This window comes from Sphaerulina musiva (assembly GCF_000320565.1).
Source record: "Sphaerulina musiva SO2202 unplaced genomic scaffold SEPMUscaffold_9, whole genome shotgun sequence".
Classification (NCBI taxonomy): domain Eukaryota; kingdom Fungi; phylum Ascomycota; class Dothideomycetes; order Mycosphaerellales; family Mycosphaerellaceae; genus Sphaerulina; species Sphaerulina musiva.
The window spans coordinates 851,139-872,899 of record NW_016017391.1 but is presented as its reverse complement, the minus strand read 5'-3'; the positions used below and the strand labels follow the sequence as shown (position 1 = coordinate 872,899).

The following is a 21,761-nucleotide window of genomic DNA, read 5'->3' as shown; positions in this document are numbered from 1 at the left end:
TAGTCAATCACAGTCTATTAGGTATTCTTGTGTCTGTCTACTGAAATCTATCATCTGTCGTAAATACGTGAGTCGAGTGCTGATGCCGTCTACACACTGCTGTGGTTTCGCTATGCCAACCAGGGTATCCTTTGTTCAATAATATAAGTACAGTAGCCGCACATGCAAGCATCTTAACCAGACCTCAGGCGGCAGCCATCTCCAGTTTCTTGCCTTTGACGCTCTTCCATTCGAAGAACATCGATCCGAGTATGGAGAGCCCGGCACAAGCAACGGCGACATAGAAGCAGCTCATGATAGCGCCATTGTACGCCAGCTTCACACCGTCTTGAAACTCGGCGGGAATGATGCTAGCTAGTTCCGTTGCACCTGTATTCTGGACGATGGCAGGATCCAATCCAGGCACCAGAGTCCGCAAATTCGTGAGCAGTTTATTCTGGAAGACGTTCTGGGCGACAGAGATGAAGAGAGCGCCTCCGAGTGTTTGGGAGAACATGACTGTGGCCGTTCCGATGGGAATGTCTGGCGCCGGAAGCACCGCCTGGACGGCAATCAATGTCTGCTGCATACCCATACCGACTCCTGCGCCGAAAAGAACTTGATATCCAATCCATTCGGGACTTCCAGAGCTTGGTGTCAGTGTCGACAGCATGCCGGCACCAATGGCCATCAATACACTACTGCCAATTACGAACGGAGTGTAGTAGCCTAGCACAGTGATGATGGCTCCCGCGATCACGGATACAATGACCAAGCCAAGGATCATGGGAATGTTGCGAATTCCCGACTGAGTCGCGGATACGCCCTTGATGGCCTGGAACCAGATCGGCAGATAATAAACGAAGATGAAAAAGGATGCGCCAAGCGTTGCACCAAACTGTCGAGGGCATCAGTAATGGTTCACATGCCCTACACTCAATCATACAGGGAAGGGACTTACCCATGCTGCGGACGCAACCGTGCGCTGTGTGATTAAGCGTGGCGGTACTGTAGCATTGTCCTGCTTCCAGTACTGGATACCGCCCCAGACCAAGGCTAGCACCCCGAAGACCACGAAAAGACCAATGATGCGACCATCAGACCATGAATACTTACTACCTCCCCACTGCAAAGCCAGAAGGAGGCAGACAATCATGGGCAAGAAGATTATAGTGCCATACATGTCAAACTGCTCAAGCTTGGCCTTCCAGCCGCCTGCAGCCAACGACTTTGCACGTGTTGTTGGATGATAGAAAAAGAAGATGAAAATCAGGGTCACGGCGCCGATAGGAAGGTTGATGTAGAAGCACCAGCGCCAGGACACATGGTCAGTGAAAGCACCGCCCATGAGCGGACCCGCAACACTTGAAGCAAAATCAGAACGATTAGCACAAATCTCTCGCTTAGTCTTTCGGGACTGCTTTTCTTACCTAGCAAGACCGTACATAGCTCCGATGAGCCCGGTGTACATGGGACGCTTCGAGAGCGGAACGGTATTTGCGACGATGAGGATGGCGCCCGAGAAAATGCCAGCAGATCCCACACCCGCTACAGCTCGACCAACAATCAAAGACATGGAGTCGGGAGCAGCTCCGCACACGGCAGATCCGATCTCAAAGATGATGAGTGCCACCATGTAGACCCACTTGATCGAGAAAAAAGTATAGAGCTTGCCGAAGAACAGTTGAAAGGCGCATGTCGTCAACAGGTAAGAGGAACCATACCAGCCTACATCGTCTATAGCCTTGAACTGATCGGTGATTTTGGGAATGGCGGTACTGATGATGGTGTTGTCCAAAGCCATGCAGAAGACACTGAGCATGAGTGCAGCGGTGATGGCAGCGAGCTTCATGCCTTTGGGGTACACTGTGCCGTCGGCAGCAGGCTCATCGACGTCGGCCTCGATGCCTTCAATCCTCTTCTCCAGGGTGGCCTCATTGGCAGGCACTTGGGGATGGCCGGAAGAGTCTGTACTGTCTGTAGAAAGCTGTCTTGTGGGCGATGGAGACGTGACGGCAAGGTGCGTCCCGGACTTGTCCAGAGTATCTGCTGCGCGTTTCTCGGAATCATCGTCCTTGTGTATGGAAGGCTGGGTGCTGTGCGAAGTCGAAGGCGGAACATCAGCCGAAGTGGCCTTTTGCCTCTTGAAGAACTGCATGTTGAGTGGGAGGCGAGGTTGGAGGGAGGCGGCCAAGATGTACCTCCTACGCCTAGCTGAGACAGCAGCTCGGTGATAAGTGCAGGTAGGTATTGCTGATCAAACGACGAGATCGTTCTCCTCGTAGGAGGTAGAGTCGGCGTTAGTTAATCACCGCACGGGAACAGGAGCAAAGCAGAGTCGGGTATCAGGACAGCAACAGCAACAGCGCAGCCAGGACAAGTGAAAGGGAAGCGCCACAAGTCAACGCTGCACCGATGATGGATGGTGATGGGCGAGAGGATTGGGGCCGTATGCCGTAGTAGAGTCGGATGCGCTTTTTCCTAACCACATTGGGCACTGTAAGGAGCTCGTTTCGCTTGCGAATGGACGGGAAGACATGACTGTCCGCTTACCGTACCTAGGTAAGTAGGATAGGGTAGGTTACATTCCAATCACACGTGCATCGCCAGTCTCAGCTCAGGTCGGTTAGTGGTGGCGCATCGCGTTCGATATTGCTGCACGAGTGCTGCAGCTTCCCTTCCTCCCTTCCTTCCCTCTCTTCCCTCTCCTCCCTCTCGCTCCTTCCTTCCTGCGGAAACAGCGACTTCCGTGCATTACGAGCCTGCCTTCACGATGGAATAGACTTGTCTGAGCGGTGTGAGATCAGGTATACATGGCCGCGTACCTGCTTCCATATTGCTCTTCATCTCCACACTACTTTGGCAGTCGGCACAGGAGAAGAGAAGAACAGGTGAAAAGTCGCCGGAGGCGGCAGACCAGAGACATCAAAGCTCAGAGCCAAGCGTCTGATTGGTGCGCTTCGACTGATCCCCTGCTGTACCGGTCAAAGGGCTCCGCTTGCAAGCGCCGTGCATTTGCAAGATTCGCGAGCTCTATTCCCACCCCACATCATCGTGCGAGAAAACACGGGCTGTCAAACGCCATGTACTTGTGCAGACCGGTCGCCGACTCGCCATGATGACCTCTCGTGGGCGGCGAGGCTACGGGCGAGAGAGACACCCAATATGAAAGACTGGCAACCGGCCGTTATTCCCGACAGACGATCCCGGCGGAGGATCATAATTCTATTTGCGACGCCCTCCTGTGAGCAACAGGCGACACGAGAACAAACGAGCACAGCAGAGGCAGGACCTGCACCTATCCACAGTATCCGCGTGCGTTGTTGTTGTTGTCGTGCTTTCCTTTGTCGTGCATACCTACCTAGGTACATACCTTATGCCTTAGGTACTCACGTTTCGTGCGAGTCAGCCACGACTGGCCGCTGGAAATACCCTCTGAGAAATCCTACGTGTACCTACGAAGGATCAACAGAATACAGGTAGTTGTCGCTCGCTCGGCGCACATCACTGGATCTGCCCGAACGCACGTAAGATAGACCACCTCCAGGTAGACCTTGCGCTTGCAATTTTGTGCCGATTTGGGTGGTCAGTCTTGGTTGCGTAGTACCTGCCAATAGAACAGCTATCAGAAAGGAAGTTGTGAAATTGACATGCATGTGGTGATGTACATGGCAGCAATTGCCGACGAATGCCGTGGATACCTCGGCGAAGGGAGACAGCATGTTGTAGAGAACGTGGGAGACGCCAAGCCCTTTATGCGTTGACTGAAAATCCATGTCTGATCATACCTCCTAGTGATTCTTCGTGGAGAGGTCTGCAGGACATGATACGCCACCTATCGGCTGTCTTGGGTGCTGACACAGGGATAGTATGACTCGCAAGCGCGCATACGTGGTGAATGGACGAGCTTTCTTGGCCTACAGTGCTCCCGGAGGAGAAATATGGGCTCGATAATGTCTGTCAGAGTGACTCACCTCGCTTGGCCTGCAATATCATCGGCGCGGTCCTGCGGTCATACACAAGCACTCAAAATGCCATCATACCGAGACAGCAACATGGAATCAGTGTATTTTCTCCTCCTCCTGCCTCCTCTCCTTACCCTGTGCCTCGTGAAATCATTCACATTTGCCTTGATCGTCGTATCAGCCCAGGTCTCAGAGATATGTCTTTTCTTCTCGTCGCCTTCCGAGTCAATGATTTAATATTTCTGATCTTGAGGTCGGACGCCAGTGCAACTACCACATCCCAATCTCTGGGGGGACTAATTCGCCCCTAGTAGTCCTACCATCCTCCATGATCTTGAAGTCTAGAGTTCCAATCTGGGATCTCAGTGACAAACGGAGGAGAATTGTTCGCCAAAACTTCCACTGTCCATGTCTTGAACTCATAAGCTTCTGTTATAGTATTGCCAGATCTCGGCCACGGTACGATGCATCTTGCTGTCCCGCATTTTTTGACTGGTGTCAAAGTAGAGACCAGGTTGTGAATTGGTGGGAACCGCCGTGAGTCGGCCTGGGTTCTATCAAAGGGCTGATGGCTTGAAGGTCAAGTTTTGGGCCGCCTTTGTTTCGCTGAGCTGAGACTGAGGCAACGAGGGACGTGTACATGAAGAAGTAGTGCTATTGTGCGGGCCAAATATTTCTCTCGGCACTTAAGAATGGCATGCAAGTACATATTTACAGGCTTCGTCTCAGAAAATTAAACCATGAGGTGTGTGACGAGTATGGACCGACGCGTCGATGAAGTACATGTACCTACCTTATATACGTGATGTTGTGAGTGGAGGTGATGAAGTTAGAACTCTTGGCATTTCGAGAAATCATTGGCCCCACTCACGCCGACAACATGTTCAGAACTTAGAGCAGAAGAGAAAAACGACCAATCTCCTCACAAACCTCTCACGATGCCGGGACTATCGCTAGTAGAAGGTTCTTTCGAGGAGCTCTCGCTCGAGATTGCGACATACCTGGACAACGCAAAGGGCGACGATGGCACGACGGTCGCAGACATCACACCTTTCCTGGCCGACGCAGAAAAGGAAGGCAGCAAAACAGACATCGACGCAGTGCTGAAAAAGTTGGTCACGGCGTCGTCCATTCTGAATGGTGCGCCTGAGAAGGAGGTGCAGGCGGCGTACAACCTGCTCATCCACCTCATCTCACACGCCGAGGACGAGGACCCATACATTGCGCGCATCTGCACCTACCTCGCGCAGCCTCTCACCGGATCTCCCTTCAACGGCGGCGGCATCGCGCTTGGTATCCTCAGCACGCTCTTCAACCAGATCAAGCCTGACGACGAGACACGATTCCACGTACTGTTGGCTGTCATTTCCGTGATCAAGAGCACCGGCAACTTTGACACCCTCGCGCCACAACTGAAGAATGTCGACAGCTGGATCGAAGAGTGGGAATTGGAGCCAGCAGAGGCCCGGAAATTGTACACGGCCATCTCAGACGCCGCTTCCACTGCGAAAGAGACGGAGGAGGCCTACCACTACTTGCTCAAGGCACTCAACACCATTCAAGCAGACGCTGCCACGCCTGAAGCGCGTGAACTCTCCGTCCGCGCCCTCAAGCTCGCCCTGCAAAAGGACAAGCATTTCGACTTCCAAGACTTGACTGCTCTGGACAGCATCCAGGCCCTGCGCAAGTCCGACGAGACGCTTTTCGAACTCCTCGAGCTCTTCAGCACCGAGAACTTTGATGATTTCCAGGATTTCAAGGAAGGCAACGGCTCCTTCCTAGAAGAGCAAGACCTGGACGAAGACATTCTCGACAAGAAGATGCGCCTCCTTACACTCGCCTCGCTTTCAGCAGCCGCACACCAGTCGCGCACACTACCTTATGCACAAATTGCGAAAGCCCTGCAGATCCCATCCTCCGAAGTCGAAATGTGGGTCATTGATAGCATCCGCTCGGGACTTGTGGAGGGTAAGCTCTCGCAGCAGAAGCAGGAGTTTCTTATCCACCGCAGCACATACCGTGTCTTTGGTGATAGCCAATGGAGGGAAGTAGCATCTCGACTGGATGTGTGGAAAAACAGTCTGCAGAACGTCTTGGCTGTGATCAGGCAACAGAAGCTAGATTTGATCAAGGAGAAGGAACAGGAGGCGAACACCAATGCAAACGGAGAGAGGAGAGGCGGCTACAGACCATACAACAGGGCAGGAGGGAATCAGAACGATCGCCGAGAACAATCGGCCATCGAGGTTGATTAGATTGGTGGTGATGAGCTGTTCTACTCTACAAAGGTCTTTATCAGCATGGCGTCGGTGGGTTCTGGCAAGACGAAAAGGGCATGACACAAGAGCTGCTCTTGCATGAGTTGAAGGGGTCTCTAACAGAATCATGTTATGTGTTCTAGACATGGCTCACGACTGTGCATAGATCACGATATGGTGGTCTACGAAAGCGAAAGTTCTTAACGCCTTGCTTCATACTGCCTGCCTGCCTGCCTCCCTGCCTTCCCTCCCCGATCCAATCTTACTATGTACTTGTCGGCTCCCGCTATATTCTGACCGCACCTACCTAGTACATGTACTCAACCTTCAACTCTTCATCATAATTGAAAAAGACGCGCAGTGACCTTGGTAGGTCCATGTCATCTCAGCGATCTTGCTGCAGCCTGTGGTACCTTGAATTTCAATTCTCAACGTCTCCGTGACATCGCATCTTGACAGGGGAAGAGTCAGTCGTGTGGAGGGAAAATTTGCAAGCATGCATACATACATGATTGGTAACTTGAACGTTTTTCCTTTCCTCTTTGTTCTTTTGGAGGTCCCTCTCACATCTTTCTTTTGCGACAGTCGGCGAGAGAATTGGTTTGACGTGGGTCGAGCCGAGACCTGTTCGTGGGGGAAACTGAAGTGAGGGAAATCATTTCGAAAGCGCTGTGCCTGTGTTTGGAGACGCGATAGTGCTAGCATACCTAGAATCTGGCTCGAAGAGCCGAGACTATCAGATTTGTGCCATTACGCGAATGACGACGACTGTGAAAACGACATGAACATGACATGTAAAGGCAGAGCTATCTCATGACCATACTGGGATTCATTGGTAAAAGCAACTATTTGGGGTATCAGACAGCGCAGCACATACTTTCCATCTTCATCGGCCGAATGTTGCTGTTTGTGCCAATTCGCCGCTCCCAGATGCACTCTCCTGCATTTTGCTCTTATTCTGCCCCCCCTTTTTCCATTGAAAGAGCCATCTCAGAGCTCCATGCCAAAAGTCTATCGAGGTATCATCTGAAAGCAGTACGTAGTACATGTCAGCCGCCTCATGCAACCGAGAAGCCTACATCACTCATGACTCTCCCGTCCCTCTGTTAAGGACAGGTAAGTCGGCGAGTGTTTTTGCTTCTCCAGCCTATGGAGAAGCTGCCTGTACCATGTTTGAACGCCGGTATCGTGGAAAAGCACATGCCATGCCGCTTTTAGTGGGGTTCGCGCAATGCTTGAAGTCGTTGGTGAACTCCTCCGCCCATTCCTGGAACCCAAAGTGCAAAGCGCCATCTAATTCACTAACGCCGTCGGATGCCGATTTATCGAGAGCCACAGCCCGTTGAAGCCGTAACGTGATCGTGTGATGATGTCGTAAATGTACCGTGGCCCGTTGTGACACGTTGGAGCCTCGTCGCTCAAAGCCTGAGAGCGAGGAAGATCCGGGGGTATGTCTGTTACAGGCCACGATACTGAAGAGCGCCGTCTCCCTGCGCCATTGCAAATGCAAGCAACGCTCAGGAAGAAAACGCAGTCTATCATGCTGGAGTGGGTATCATGTCGGCACACTCGTCGAGATCCGCCGGTGACGTTGGCGAAAAGCAGTCGGAACGCAGCAAAAAACGTAAAGAAAAATCGATCGAACGTGTTGGTGGTGTGATGGCGCAAGGTGGAGTCGCCTACCACCAGCTGTTCGGACCAGAAGCGCCGCCTGGGTTGCCATAGCTGCCGCCTCCTCCACCACCGTAGCCGCCGCCGGAATAGCCGCCACCAGCGCCGCCACCGTAGCTGTTGCCTCCTCCAAAGCCACCGCCACCGCCGCCCATCATGCCGCCGCTGTAGGCTGGGCGTTGGCCACCACCGTAAGAACGAACATCCTTCATGGCAGAAGAGCCACGTCCACGGCCACCAGAACGGCCGCCACGTCCGCCTCCACCGCCAAAGCCTGAGCCTTCGCGGGCAATAGTCTCTAGGAAGGCTGGAACTTCCTGGTTGGCCTCCTTGAGCAGCTCGAGAAGGTCCCTAACCACGCCACGGTTGCCGCGGTTGAAGAAAGAAGTCGAAACACCAGTGTTTCCGGCACGACCTGTACGACCGATACGGTGAACATAGTCGTCAATGTCGGTCGGGAGATCGTAGTTGATAACGTGGACAACATTTGGAACATCCAATCCTAGCTTGTCGTCAGCATGAGTGTAAAAGAGCGCAGTATAAAAGCGAGTGAACTGCGAGTAAAAAGAAAACAAGATGAAAAGGGGGGGTAGTCGGGCTCACCTCGGGCAGCAACAGCTGTGGCAACCAGTATCGGGCAGCGTCCAGCACGGAACATTTCCAAAGCACGCTCACGCTCGCGTTGCGTACGATCGCCATGAATTGACGTAGCTGGAAAGCCTTGGTTGATGAGGTAGTCGGAGAGCGAGTCGGCCATGCGCTTGGTTTCGACGAAGATCAGGGTAAGACCTGCACCGTGAGTGTGCAGAATGTCAAGGAGCACACTACGCTTATCAATGTCCTCCACATACTCAACTTTCTGAGTGATGTTTTCGGAGGTAGAACCAACACGTCCAACCGAGAGGAAGATATACTCTCGGAGGAAGTCGCGGGCCAGAAGCTGAATGTCGCGAGGGAAGGTAGCCGAAAACATGAGTGTTTGGCGGCCCTCAGTGGATGGCATGTCCTCACCCTCGACAATGCGACGGATTTGCGGCTCGAAACCCATATCCAACATGCGATCAGCCTCATCGAGGACGAGGTACTTGATGTTAGCAAGTGAGATACGACCTCTCTCGATCAGGTCGACAAGACGACCAGGAGTAGCAACAAGCAGGTCACAGCCGCGCTCGATCTGGCGAAGCTGGGAGCCGATGTCGGCTCCTCCGTAGACGACGCAAGGCCGCACCCACGAGCGGTACGCGAACTTGCGGGATTCCTCGTAGATCTGCGAGACAAGCTCACGAGTTGGGGCGAGGATGAGAGATGTCGGCAGAGCCTTGCGCTGACGCTGGAAGCCGCCCTGTTGTGGCACGTTGCCCGCTGGGCCGTTCTGGAAAGCCTGGGACAGAATTGGGAAGAGGAAACCACCAGTCTTTCCGGAACCAGTCTGAGCACAAGCCATCAAGTCACGGCCGCCCATGACAATTGGAATGGAGTACTTCTGAACAGGGGTTGGCATCTTGTATCCGGACAGCTCAATGTTGGCGATGAGGTGATCGTCAAGAGGTGGGTTGGTGAAAGTGGTCACGGGCTCTGGCACACCTTGTCCTGAAGCCTCGACTGGAATGTCGTCGTACTTCTCGAAGTTGATACCCGTCTGTTGCTTCGATGGGTCGTTTAGAACACCGAACAGCTCGCGCTCGAGACGCTGGTTGGCAGGTCCTGGGACGTGCTTTCCATCTCTCCACTGTCCATCTCCTGCTCCACGGTGGCCACCGCCTCCGCTTGAGCCTCCTCCTCCACCGCCGTATGCATTTCTATTGAAGCCGCTTGGGATCTGAGGCGAGTTGTCCCAGTTACCGCGTCCCTGGGGAGTGAAGGTCTGTGCGGCACCCCAAGTCGTGCCGTTGCCAGCAGCTTGCGGTGGGCGCTGAGCACCGGGAGGTGGGTAGTTACTGTGACTCGTATTAGCATGGTGTGGCAGATGGATACCACGAGTGTATTGTGACTTACCCGCCAGGTGGTGGGTAGGCAGCGTTGCCGTTCATGGCGCCTGGTCCAGCCGCAGCTGGCGGTGGGCCACGACCAGAAGCTCGCATGTGTGGTGGGATGTAAGCGCTGCGCTCCTGACCGCCGAAACCGTTCTGTTGTTGCGGCGCAGCTCCCTGGGAAGCGTGCGACGAGTCCTTGAGGGACAAGCCATTCATGTTGAGCTGCTCAGCCATGTTGGGTGGATGATGTTTGTTGGGTTTTTTTCAGAAGAGAGTTTGAAGAGAGCGAATGTGGTCGGTGCGTATTCGCTCGATGTGGGTACTTGGGATCTCTAGGTGCCTCGTTCGCAGAAAACGACTGCAAAAGAAGACAAAAAGAAAGGGATTTGATGGAAAAGCACTCGTGATTGTTGTGATGAGCACACAGGTGAAGAGGGAAGAGGTTGATTTCGTGTGAACTTGGAGAAATCTTTGGGTAAAAGTGCGCCATGACCCCTTGTGGCGTATCCGCACCAATCAGAGACAGCAAGAGCAAACCAGCCACTCTCTTCCATTTCCTTCCACCACTGACCGCTCAGCTCTTGCCTTTTAGGCTTATCATCAATCATCATTCACTCTCCCTCTCCCGACTGACCTCATTCACTCCATTGCTGCCTGAGTTAAGGCCTTACTACATCCATCTACCTCACTCCAGTGTCCTCCATCCACACAACATCATGGCGACATCAGCTGAGCCCAGCCTGCACTAGAACACAACTGAAGCCAGCTGAGGCGACCTCATCACGTGTCACCACAAGAAATGCTCAAAACAACCTCCACCACCGACCTGTCTCTGAGTCGTATCGACGACGAACGGATGGCGCAGACGTACACGGCTGCACAATGGAGGTGTCGCGCCAGGAATGGAGGCCGTGGATCATGTGGGCTGGTGTCTTCGCGTATACAGCCTGTGATCAGGAAATCCTTCACTGCGTCATCAATCATACCCAAGCGTGAGTAACGGCAACGTGAAGATAACGTGAAGATTGCTGTCCAAGGTAGGCCAGTTCCTTCGCAGGTGTGCAAGTGACGAAGTGAACCAAGAGCTGCTACATGGCGTCTATTCTCTAGATGTGCTTTACAAGGGCTTCTGGCGCCCACGAGATGGTCACAGTTCGGAACTTCGATTCCGGAAGCACCAACCATAAAACGGCCTAAACAACAAGATCCAGGGTCAAATCTTGACAAAACACTAAAAGAAGTTATGGAGATTGCTGCGATTGCCTCTACCAGCAAGCCAAGCTTCCAATGCCTGTCCCCCTGGTCATATCAGAACTCAGTCTATAAAAGTAGCATCTCGTGCGGGATTGAAATGCATCAGCTCTCATGTCCGACGACCATGTCGTAGCTACTGCCACATGTATATACCGACATCCCTTGCTCGCTGTGCCGCTTCCAAGCAATTCCACCAGCAAGACCCGGACAACTTCACTGAAATAGTAAATCGACGATGCAAACACCAAGGTGAAAAGGCTCGAAGTGCCCACCTCCAACGCTGTTTCTCTGTCCCGCATAAGCTCACCAAACCTTTCTGCTAAACTCTCCTCCAATATCCCAAGTCCATCACAAAAGAGAAAGATGAAGCCTACCACATTCTTTGTATCGTTTCTCTTCACGTCAGTGTTGGCACTACCTACAGCTCCTCCTGATGATGGCAAGGGGAAGCCACAGAAGAACCAATGCGTCCAGATGCCAGATGCCCAGAGGTTCATCAGCCGTTGGACCGGTTTCCTTGACGGCGAAGGCTCTGACCTCGGCGATGCCAAAGCCACTGCCGAAGCATTGGTAGCCGATAACTTTGAACAATACTCCTTTTCTTCCACTTCACTCTCGGGCCAGTCGGTCAAGAAACCTGAGGACGGCGCTGGCCTGATCAGGAAAGGCAAGCAATCGTACATCGAGCATGTCGCAGGGTCCACGATGTAAGTGTAGCCCGCGACATCAACTTTCAAAGTATTCACATATATATAGGAAACCAGACGAGATTCAGACTCTTGCAGCGCTCACTGCTTGCGACGACGGCAGATCGAAGATCATTTGGCATTGGCAATTCGGCGCCATCGGCGACGACAAGGGCGATGTTCCTGTCAGAGGTTTCACTCTGCTCAGTCTCGTGCATGACGATGGACCAGCTGAGTGGAAGGTCGAGCGTATCGATGTCGAGTTTGACAGCATTGCCTGGGCCTCGAACGCAGATTCCAAGCACTGAAATTACCAGCATAGTAGAGACAAGGATGACGGTCCCGACGACAAGTGTGATCGTAACGAGGATGACAGTGACGAGGACGATGGGGCCCAGAAGGAGAAAGGGCTTACTGAAAGCGCAATGATCACTGGTAAAGCCCGCTGGCAATGTGTAGCTACAATCAAATAATGCAAGCCACAACCCATAATCATTCACCACCTTACGCACGACCGTAAGTACTCGTGTGGAGAGAGGGAGAGGTTTACATGTGCGAATTGCATTCATTGCACTCGCAGTCTTTGCCATATCTTCATCTGATCTCTCTTCTTTCTCTCTGTAAATAACACAAGTACAAACGCACTCATCAATGTACCTGGTACATCATGACTGCCGACACCACACAGTCAACCTCTTTCACTCATACAGTCGGTCCAATTAGCTACCCCTTATTTACTCCCCACGAAAGAAAGAAAAAAAAACCATTCAATCGTTTATCTATCTGTAGGTAGGTAACATGTCTGTCGATTGGGAGGGTGTTACATGTATTATTCCATTCAACTTCTATACCAGATCTCTCCTGTGATTGATTAAGCAAAACGTGCCTTATGATGATCCCTAGTGCTATTCATACACCAAGTTCAAAATATGGGGAATGAATTCGGGATATTTTTGAAAGGCCCGAGAGATAGCTAGCTAAAGATAGGATATCCGAGACCAGCAGGAGTTCGATTAAAAAATGGAAGGAAAAAGAACAAGCTGCCGACATCCATGTTGATTTTGAAATTTAATTGTCCGAGACAGATACATCATAGGTCATGCCTCCCCATTATTGAATGTCGGGAGTATACTCGGGTTTTCAACACTTGTCAAAAAAAAAGGAAAACAATTAAGGTGGATATGGCTTCAAGACTTAAGAGTCAGGGATGTAGATAATGAGAACTACATACTAACTACACGTGAATTATTTATCTTCCGGCCCTTCTAATTTCCTGTATAGCCTGTCGGCGATGGATGCTCTCGGCAAAGAGTGCTTCAATCAGACCGACGACCTCCTCAGCCTCGAATTCCTGACTCAGTTCGGACTCGTTCCACATGTACTTGATATCGGCCAAACTGCTGACCATGATTTCCCTCAGGTATTGCAGTTTGAACCAATTCGGAACATAGACGAAAGTCATGTCACGGTCGCCTTGCAAGAAGAGATCCTTGATCTGGCTTGTCTTGTCGATGAGAACCTTCAGCTGCTCGGAGTCGGCACTCCCGATATCTGGCAGATCTTCGACCTCGCGAATGATCTTTTGTGCTACGGAAAGCACTAGGTTGCCGATGCTTTGTAGTAGTGCAGAGGTGGATAGGACCGGTTGCCAGAGTCGATGGACGTCTCGTACTCGCAACATGGTCTGCTCAACTGCGTCTTCGCATTCCTGCTTGGCTGGCTGCTCTGAGCACGAGCTGAAGCCTTGTGCTCCATCGAGTAGATCGCGCAGTATTGTGCGCTGGGACTCCATCTCGTTGCTGTAGGCACTCTTCGCAAATTGCTCAAGAGCCTTGACGTCGTGGTCGAGCTTGAGTCGTGATCTCGTAGGTACCTCTGCTTCCCAGGCACGGAGCTGCTCTGCAAGACGAGTAGCGTCGTTGTAGACGAGCATGTTTCCCGTGTCCACCTTGGCGTATGCAGTCGGCGCTGTTGCACGGTATAATGCCAGGCCTTGTGTTGGCAGAGTGTAAAGTCCACCCGACGCTGGTGCAAGAGGCGATGATGCATATGCCGGCCCAGCAAGAGCTTGAGCATCGGCAATGGTTTGTCTGAGATGGGCTAGAATGGCATCTGGGATGCCAGTGACTGTAAATGTCTCCCGCAATGTTATTTCGCGTTCTGCTGGCTTCGAGGGTGTTTTCACATCACTTAGGGCTACAGGATTCGCCGCCTTAGGTGAATTTGGTACCTGAGGCTCGTCTTCGCCATCCCAGCCCCAAGCAGCATCTTCATCGTCACCGTCTTGCGATGGTTGAGATTCTGCTGTAGAGATAGGTGCTGCCGATTGTGATTCTGCCGGTGCTTGTGATGTCTCTTCGCCATCTTCATCCCAAGCGCTCATGTCCTCGTCGTCAACTGACTGAGCCGGGCGAACAATAGTCGGCGATGCGGCTGATTCATCTGGATCATCCCAAGCACTATCCCAATCATCACCGCCGTCGCTGCCTCCTAGTGCAGCGTGGTCTTCCTTGCTAACAGTCTGTGTCTCTACACGCTCGACGGTCTTACGTTCTCGCAGACCAGAAAATACCAGGTTGCGTACATCGCCAAGCACAGCTTCACGACGCTTGGTGAGCCACGTCTTCGGCGCTGCTTGTACCCAATCCCGAAGCAATTTGCTGCCATGCCATTGCAAAGAATCGAGTTGATCGGCAAGGGAAGATGCCGCGTGGAGTAGAGTTTGGAAGTCTGGCAATTCTTGGATATCGACAGGCACTGCTGGGTCCAGCCAGTCGTCCTCCAGGTGTATCAGGATTCTGGGCACAAGCAGCTCTGACAGTGGTAAGGCAATGTCTCGCTCAAGGTGCTCAGCAAAAAATCCAAAAGAACGATGGAGATCTTGGAGCAGAGTTTCTGTGCTTATGTCGTCACTAACTTCCTGGCAGGAGAGCTGTTTCTCGTTGATTGCGATCATAGCAACCTTGCCATTCTTGACATGCGCCAATCTTGGACGAAAGACAGCGCGCTCAATGTCCTTGCTGAGCTTCGCGACCAGGTTGTCGAACATTCCCAGACCGCGAGCAGCGTTGATCACCTGGTCTAGACCATCATTGATGACCACCTTGTGATCCTCAATGCTGATATGAACACCACGATTCCAACGCTCCTGCACATTCGTCTTGAGGTTTTCCTGCAATCTTTGGATGCGCCCCCGTAGCATAAGTCCAACGCCAGATTGCGCATCACCCAACTCCTTCGTCGACACCACCTCCTCTGCTTCCTGGAGTTGAGCCAGACCTGTGTCTACATCACCGCTCACCAATGAATCCTGCGCCAAGTCCAGCAAGCTCTTCAAGTCCTTGATAATCTGCAGTCGAGCGGCAATTGCACCGTACACGGTGACCTCGTGCTCCAGCTCCTGAACGTATCTTCCTGTCTCGCTGACTTTTGCAATGTGAGTCTTGGTATGCTCATGCTGGGCAACGATCTGGCGTGCTGTCTCCCTGCTTCGCAATATATCGGCCTGGAGCGTCTTTGCCTTTGCTATCCATGTGTCGACATCTCCTGCAGTCGACCTGCTCAGGCCACGTATCTCGTCTTTGACGACATCCTGCTCCTTTCTAAGTGCTGTGCTGATATGGGCGAGTCGGTCGGAATCTAGTGAGGCGGATATTATGCTGTCATCATCGGGGTATGCGCCATGGTCAATATAGCTCAGCACTGCGGGCGTGACGGCGTCTGTGGCCATGGCGGGCTCGATATGTTAATATCAACCATCAACTGGCATCCAATTCGCAGTCCAGTTCCATAATTGCTTCTATACCATACCGAAAGAGGACATCTCGGGGATCTACCCGACTAGCTCCGGCCTCTGCCGTCAGCCCGGTACATCTCTCGGACCGACAGACATCCCACCAACCACTTTGCCACTTTGAACGCGAAGTGCCAAGTCCTTCCAACCTCCGCCTCTTACCTCTCGTGGAACAATAATTGGTAGAGACACGTAGTACACCCAAGAGATTAGCGATTCCAAGCAGAGCGCAGAGCTCATGGCATTGCTGTGGCAAACGCACAGCCTCAGATCCGACATAAGCTGCCATAGATAACAAGCCAACCACGGCGACAGCGAAGACCCGCACTATCTGTAACCGTACAGAGCCATGCAAGAACTGCGCGTCTCCCAAGGGACAGTGAGCTTACAAGACTTTCGCAGACCAAATCCCCTCGCAAACACTCCCTTCAGCATCGGCAGCGACTACTGCCGGCATCCGTAGGACATCTGGATGACGACTCACCCAAAGCACTCCGCCTTGGGTTGAGCGCGGCAGCTATCGAGATATCGCAACGCAGGTCAACTTGCATTGGGATGCTAGAGGCTCGCCTCAAAATTCTGTCCTGGAAGCTGGGCTACCATTCTGGAATTGGAAAACTAAACTGCTTTGGACATAGCACTGTCTGCCGCAATCTCTACTGCTGATTTTGATGTAGAGATCATGGACTGCGCGAGCGGACAGACGCGTTACAAGTTCGCCCAGGGCACGAACTGACTGACAGGACAGTACAGATACTACTGATAAAGACAGCCGTAGTCCCACTCCGTATATTGGACCGATCCAGCCTGGCGGAACTTGCAATGGAACGATCTCTATCGCATCTGGCAAGCGTACGATCCTGCTACCAAGACATAATCCCCTTATCCGACAGCTCTATCTTCCCCTCGGCAGGGATGATGAGCACCCCCGAGAAGGCCGTTAAGGAAACGAGAGAGCGGAGATAGCAGCGTCCACGGAAATATTTGGAGATGCTGGCTGGAAGCCTTCAGAGCTTCTGAAAGCCATGCAGCTCTCCGATGATTTCTATTGCGGCCGGTTGAGTGACGTACAATTTGGTACCTGGTGTCATTGAGTGTCGTGCAATTTGGTATCTGGTGTCAAGGTCGCGTGGTGCTGCTAGATGATTCTGCATCCGCCTCAGAATGCTCGGGAATGGGAAAGCGTCGTGCAATGATCGCAGCGTATGTTTTGGCAGGCGAAATTAGTAAGAATTGTATGCCAGCTGCCTCCGACAGGCTCCGAGAAAAAGGAATTCGGCAACTGAATTATTTTAGAAGATCTCACAGTGGCGCTGAAGGCATATGACGATATTTTTCGGCCTGTCGTCAACGGAAAGTAGTGTTGTTTTACGCCATCGACTCGTTTTGCCAACGAGCCTTTCCACAGGGTCACTACGGCACTGGTGTCGTTGAAGATTGGTCTCCTGGTTGGCTCGTTCATAGTCGCGCTGAAGAAAAAGTGGCCATTCCAGGGTATGAATCGCCCGGACCGGCGGAGGCTGAAGTTCGGAATCCGAGAAACAGATAAGGGATCCATAGGGAAACCGGTCTGTATTGCTCAAGAGAAGAATGTGTATTGACATCATGATCAACCAGTCCTTGGTTTCGGTCTTTTCACCGAATGGGCGACCTTTGATTTTCTACTTATTGGCTGACGAGCTTGCCAAAGTTTACCCGAAGTGCACGCTTTTGACTACTACTGTACCTACTCGGCTCGGCACACGTGGACATCCAAGATCCATTAAGACCCACAGTGATGCTAAAGACTGGCTCTGGTATAGCCAACGAATATGGCCCGCTCTGATATGGCTAACCAATATAGCGTAGAAGGCCGTTCAAGACAACCTGGAATTGCTATGCACCGCGACCACTTTGGCCGGATGGAAACACTTTTTTTTTGCATTCGAGCTATGCTTGGAGGAAGTGATATATATATATATATAACTGACGACGTTGACTCCGGTGAACCAGATTGCTCTACTACACTCCCTGAACAATCTTGCACGACTCGACCATGCACACTCCTGCTGTTCTCGCTGCGACCCTGTTGCTCAGTAGTGCATCTGTCCTTGGTAAGTTGTACTTTACAGCAAGAAATGTGGTTTGGCCGGTACTGATTGCTGCAGCACATCCTGGAGGTCATGCTTATCCAGACTCTGGGCTTCTTGCCAAGCGCGCAGAGAAGACTGCCAGATGTGCCAACGCTGTCGGAGCGATGAAGCAGAAGCGTCACCAGATGCGCAAGCGAGAGCAAGCTGCGCAGGAACTCGCCAAACGTGGAAATGTGACCACCTTTGCCATTCATGCTGAGGCGCCGCATTATGACTTCATCAAGAACGACACGTGCATTCTGTATCCAGAGACTACACAAGGTCCATACTGGTATCCGCCCAGTCAGCTGCTCACGCAGGACATGGCTCAAGATCAAGCGGGAGTTCCCTTTGAGCTTGACATTGGAGTGATCGATATGGCCACCTGCGAGCCATTGGAGAATGCCTTGATCAGCCTTTGGGTGAGCTGAACTCGCTCCATGGGCGATCTATCGAACTGACAGCTGACTTCCATCATAGCATTGCAATGCCACCGGTTCATACTCATCTTACACGGGACGCGACCCAAACACACCATTCCTAACTCTCCTCGAACAGCTCGGCATTACCGATCCCTCGAACTACACTGATTTCCAGGTATACAACCCCAGTCTGATCGCACTATTTTGTCCCCTGATATTGACTGTTGATCAACAGTTCTTGGCCACCGATACTACAACCTGGCTTCGCGGCATGTGGCCAACAGATGCTTCAGGAGCAACGAGCTTCAAAACCATCGTCCCCGGCTTCTATATAGATCGATCCCTTCACATCCACGCCCAGGTTCACACCAATTGGAGTGTGACTGTGAACGGCACGATCGACCACAGCAGCGTTGTGGAAACGGGTCAGATTTTCATCGACGAGCCCCTCTCGGCACAGATCATGGCCATGGAACCTTATGCCAGCCATACGGAGATTGAACGACTGAAGAACAGTGGCGACGGTATCTATGCTCAACAGGCGCAATGTACGTGTTTGTCCAGAGGAGAAAGTTCCATCCGCTGTGCGGGCGACAAAAATGCTAACGAGACATCTTTTTTTTAGCTGGCGCCATGCCATTTGTAGATACCGAGCCTCTGGACGGCGTTGACTACGCGAATGGTGTCCTTGGATATATCACCTTGGTATGCCATTTCTCAAAGTCCCGGTGGCTATCTATTTTTCAAGAGAAAATCTTTGCTAATCTTGTGTGACTCCAGGCAATCGATACGACAACGATCAAGAACGGCACTTCGCAACCACCAAGTAAGTTACAGAATCGTAGATATGGTCTCGCAAGAAGAAAATAATCAAAGAAATACTGCTGACAAGAACGTTCCTTCTCTAGATGGCTTCCCAATCAACTCTACGACTGCAAACTAGACATATTTCGAACCATGTTCCAGTTATCAGATAGATTATAGACTTTGTCAATGTTTTGAATGACTCTTATGTATTCATGCTCAATATCACGCGTTCAATATATTTAACCGCTCGAGATCATCGTGTGCGTTCGTGATCAATTTTAGGATGTCGTCTCGATGTTAATTCTTGGCGCAGCCACTCCCGTGTTCAAGCTTTCGGTTTCGTGTTTCCCCCTGAACCCTTGTCCTTCATCACCCACCCATATTGCCAAGAATCTATCCTGCCCTACAGTACCTAGGTATCATGCAGCCCGATCACACCTAACTTCGAGTCGACTTCCCAGCCAAAATATCTGCTTGCGGGAGCATGAAACTTTGAGCCACGGAAGTCATTCAAGGAATTGTTTTCAGCTCGTCGTCGTCGAGGTAGGTATCTTGCAGCCACAAACCACTACTTCCTCAGTCAGGAGGGTCTGATATAGATTTGACTTGCTGGTATGCAAAATCTCAGAGCCATAAAGGAAAAAGGAGGAAAGGGTTGTCAGGATCGTTGTTGCCTCACTCGAGTGGGAACAAATGTTACGGCCAAGTTGGTCTACAGTGTTGATAGAAAGACAAAAGGTATCTGCTGAGTAACGTCCAAAATCTTATTTGCAGGTTTGAAATGAAATAGAAAGAGGAGATAGATAAGTAAGGTAGGTCTTTAGTTCTTCCCAGACCCCACTTTCAACATCCTCCCATCCAGCATTTTTCCATCAATTTTCCCTCTCAACTCCTCCGCCCGCTCCGCAGTCTCGAATTGCACATACACATCAGTCAACTCCTCCAAGCCTTCATCCTCCGTCTTGACCCTGACCTTGAAAAGATCATCATCAGTTACCACCTCCATCAGCAAGAACTCTCCTAATTGTTTCGTGAACTTCTCCACTCTCCAACCAGGAATCCTAGCGATTCCCACCGACTTCGAAGCCGTGTTGGTGGCAGTGCCGGTTGCTGTTGTGGAGGAAGGGAGATGTCCACCGGCTGGAACCCAGGATTCTGTCTGACTTTCTGTCACTGAATCCTCATCGTCTGAGTCGAGATACTTCTTGCTCGTGACAATCTTCTTCGCGATTGACGCTTTCCTCTGTATGACTGACGGTTTGCGCGATGGTGGCTTGACGACTTTGTACGCCGATGGCTTCGTAGCAACCTTTGACGCTGGCTCCACCTCTGACTTCGAGACAACTTTGTTCGCCGATGGCTTCGTACTAACCTTTGTCGGTAGCTCTACCACTGGCTTCGAGACAACCTCGTTCGCCGATGGCTTCGTACCAACCTTTGTCGGTAGCTCTACCACTGGCTTCGAGACAACCTCGTTCGCCGATGGCTTCGTACCAACCTTTGTTGCTACCTCTGGCTTCGAGACGACGTTGCGGGGGCGTGGTGAGGAGTTTGCGACTGGACGGGAATGCACAGCCGTCCGCCTTAGTTTCGCATTCTGCTCTTCGAGTCGACTGTATGCGCTGCCCTTGACAACGGCTAGAGCAGCTCGTAATTTGGCCTGATCTGCGCGAATCTTGTCGAGCACGGATTTCTGTTTGGGAGGCATGCTGATGATTGTTGTTCCTGATGTGGTGGTACTAAGGGTGAGTTGAGGAGAGGTATATTTATCTCCTTCTTGCACTATGGTGGGATGAGTCGCCGGATCCGGTTGTGTAAGACAAAGAAGTCTTGGTGTGGACGCAGATGAAGCTGTGATGTCTCTGGAATGTCTCGTCGCGAGACCTGGTCAGAGAGACCAGATAGCAGCATATTTAGGCATGCGATTGGACGGAAGTATCATGTCTTGTTAGCGTAATCGGTTCAGTTGACTTGCTTGAAGTGAGAAGCTTCGTAGTAAAAAGTGATAAAACCCATAAAATTCGTACTTGCGCATCACTTACAAAACGCGACCCAACACAAAGCCAACGCTATTGACTTGGCAAGAGCCTCGATTTGTGAGCCACGTCTGACGCATTTCCATCATCTTGGATGTATGAGCCACGTCTGACGCATTTCCATCATCTTGGATGTATATCCTGGCATCGCAGCTTTCTTGTGCTTTGTGGAGTGCCCTTCGGCCAGCATATAATGAATAGTGCTGGCTTCCCTTCGGATCTCTTTGTTACATTGGCGTCTGAGTCCACCTTCTCAAATCCAAGTCTCCGATACACTGGCACACCAACGTCGCTGGCTTCTGGCATGGCCAAAACGACCATTTCTGCTCATTATTTTCAGGCCCCTTTGCACCCGCATGGAGGCAGCTCCGAGCTCACGGAATGCTTGACCCGTCATCATGTAGATCATCGCAGTTTATTTGAGATGATGGTGTCTTTGCCAATGTTTGGGTCGGTATGGACGCACTTGAGAGTATTTCGTTGCTGGCGCCATGCGAGGTGTCGTCGGCCAGCGGGTCGATGTTCTCTGGCGTATCTCCAGTCATCTTCACATATCCGAAGCTCCCAAAGTCTGCCATATTGAGCCCCATGAGTCGATTGATATTGTCTTCTCAACACGGCTCGACGCGTAAGTTGTAGGCCATCGTTGTGGCTCGTGTATTATGTGCTTCCATGAGAGCAGGCTGCCGACCACTGATCACCTACCTCTTCGACCTAAGGTCAGCAACTGCCTGCGGGACTTACACCTGCCCATGTCCGGATGAAGTGTGCATTGAGCTGGACGATGCTGTGGAAGAAGCAGAAGC

General features: G+C 51.7%; 6 protein-coding genes across 6 annotated transcripts; 2 read left to right on the top strand and 4 right to left on the bottom strand.

Annotated features, from left to right (window-relative positions):
• Nucleotides 1-2: 2 nt before the first annotated feature.
• Nucleotides 3-2,385, bottom strand: SEPMUDRAFT_151079 (major facilitator superfamily transporter). Its single transcript, XM_016906584.1, has 3 exons — nt 1,410-2,385; nt 941-1,343; nt 3-877 (listed from the first exon to the last, which is right to left on the bottom strand). Exons 1-3 carry the CDS (start codon nt 2,135-2,137, stop codon nt 185-187), a joined length of 1,824 nt encoding a protein of 607 aa, XP_016758133.1. The 5' UTR covers nt 2,138-2,385; the 3' UTR covers nt 3-184.
• Nucleotides 2,386-4,850: 2,465 nt separating this feature from the next.
• Nucleotides 4,851-6,505, top strand: SEPMUDRAFT_151078 (eukaryotic translation initiation factor 3 subunit M). Its single transcript, XM_016906583.1, has one exon. The coding sequence runs from the start codon at nt 4,883-4,885 to the stop codon at nt 6,197-6,199; it is 1,317 nt and encodes a 438-aa protein (XP_016758132.1). The 5' UTR covers nt 4,851-4,882; the 3' UTR covers nt 6,200-6,505.
• A 512-nt stretch (nt 6,506-7,017) lies between these two features.
• On the bottom strand, nt 7,018-10,252 carry SEPMUDRAFT_151077 (DEAD-domain-containing protein). Its single transcript, XM_016906582.1, has 3 exons — nt 9,869-10,252; nt 8,477-9,810; nt 7,018-8,375 (listed from the first exon to the last, which is right to left on the bottom strand). Exons 1-3 carry the CDS (start codon nt 10,078-10,080, stop codon nt 7,882-7,884), a joined length of 2,040 nt encoding a protein of 679 aa, XP_016758131.1. The 5' UTR covers nt 10,081-10,252; the 3' UTR covers nt 7,018-7,881.
• Nucleotides 10,253-13,035: 2,783 nt separating this feature from the next.
• On the bottom strand, nt 13,036-15,492 carry SEPMUDRAFT_22732 (uncharacterized protein; the record flags this gene model as incomplete). Its single annotated transcript, XM_016908360.2, has 1 exon — nt 13,036-15,492. A coding segment is annotated over one exon (2,457 nt), but the record flags the coding sequence as incomplete, so codon positions are not given.
• Nucleotides 15,493-17,614: 2,122 nt separating this feature from the next.
• On the top strand, nt 17,615-18,886 carry SEPMUDRAFT_71018 (aromatic compound dioxygenase; the record flags this gene model as incomplete). The annotated part of the gene is made up of 4 exons (XM_016909926.1): nt 17,615-18,112; nt 18,171-18,287; nt 18,348-18,660; nt 18,738-18,886. The coding sequence occupies 4 exons, from the start codon at nt 17,615-17,617 to the stop codon at nt 18,884-18,886; spliced, it is 1,077 nt and encodes a 358-aa protein (XP_016758129.1).
• Nucleotides 18,887-19,739: 853 nt separating this feature from the next.
• Nucleotides 19,740-20,627, bottom strand: SEPMUDRAFT_110410 (uncharacterized protein; the record flags this gene model as incomplete). The annotated part of the gene is made up of 1 exon (XM_016900844.1): nt 19,740-20,627. One exon carries the CDS (start codon nt 20,625-20,627, stop codon nt 19,740-19,742), a length of 888 nt encoding a protein of 295 aa, XP_016758128.1.
• Between the last annotated feature and the right edge of the window lie 1,134 nt (nt 20,628-21,761).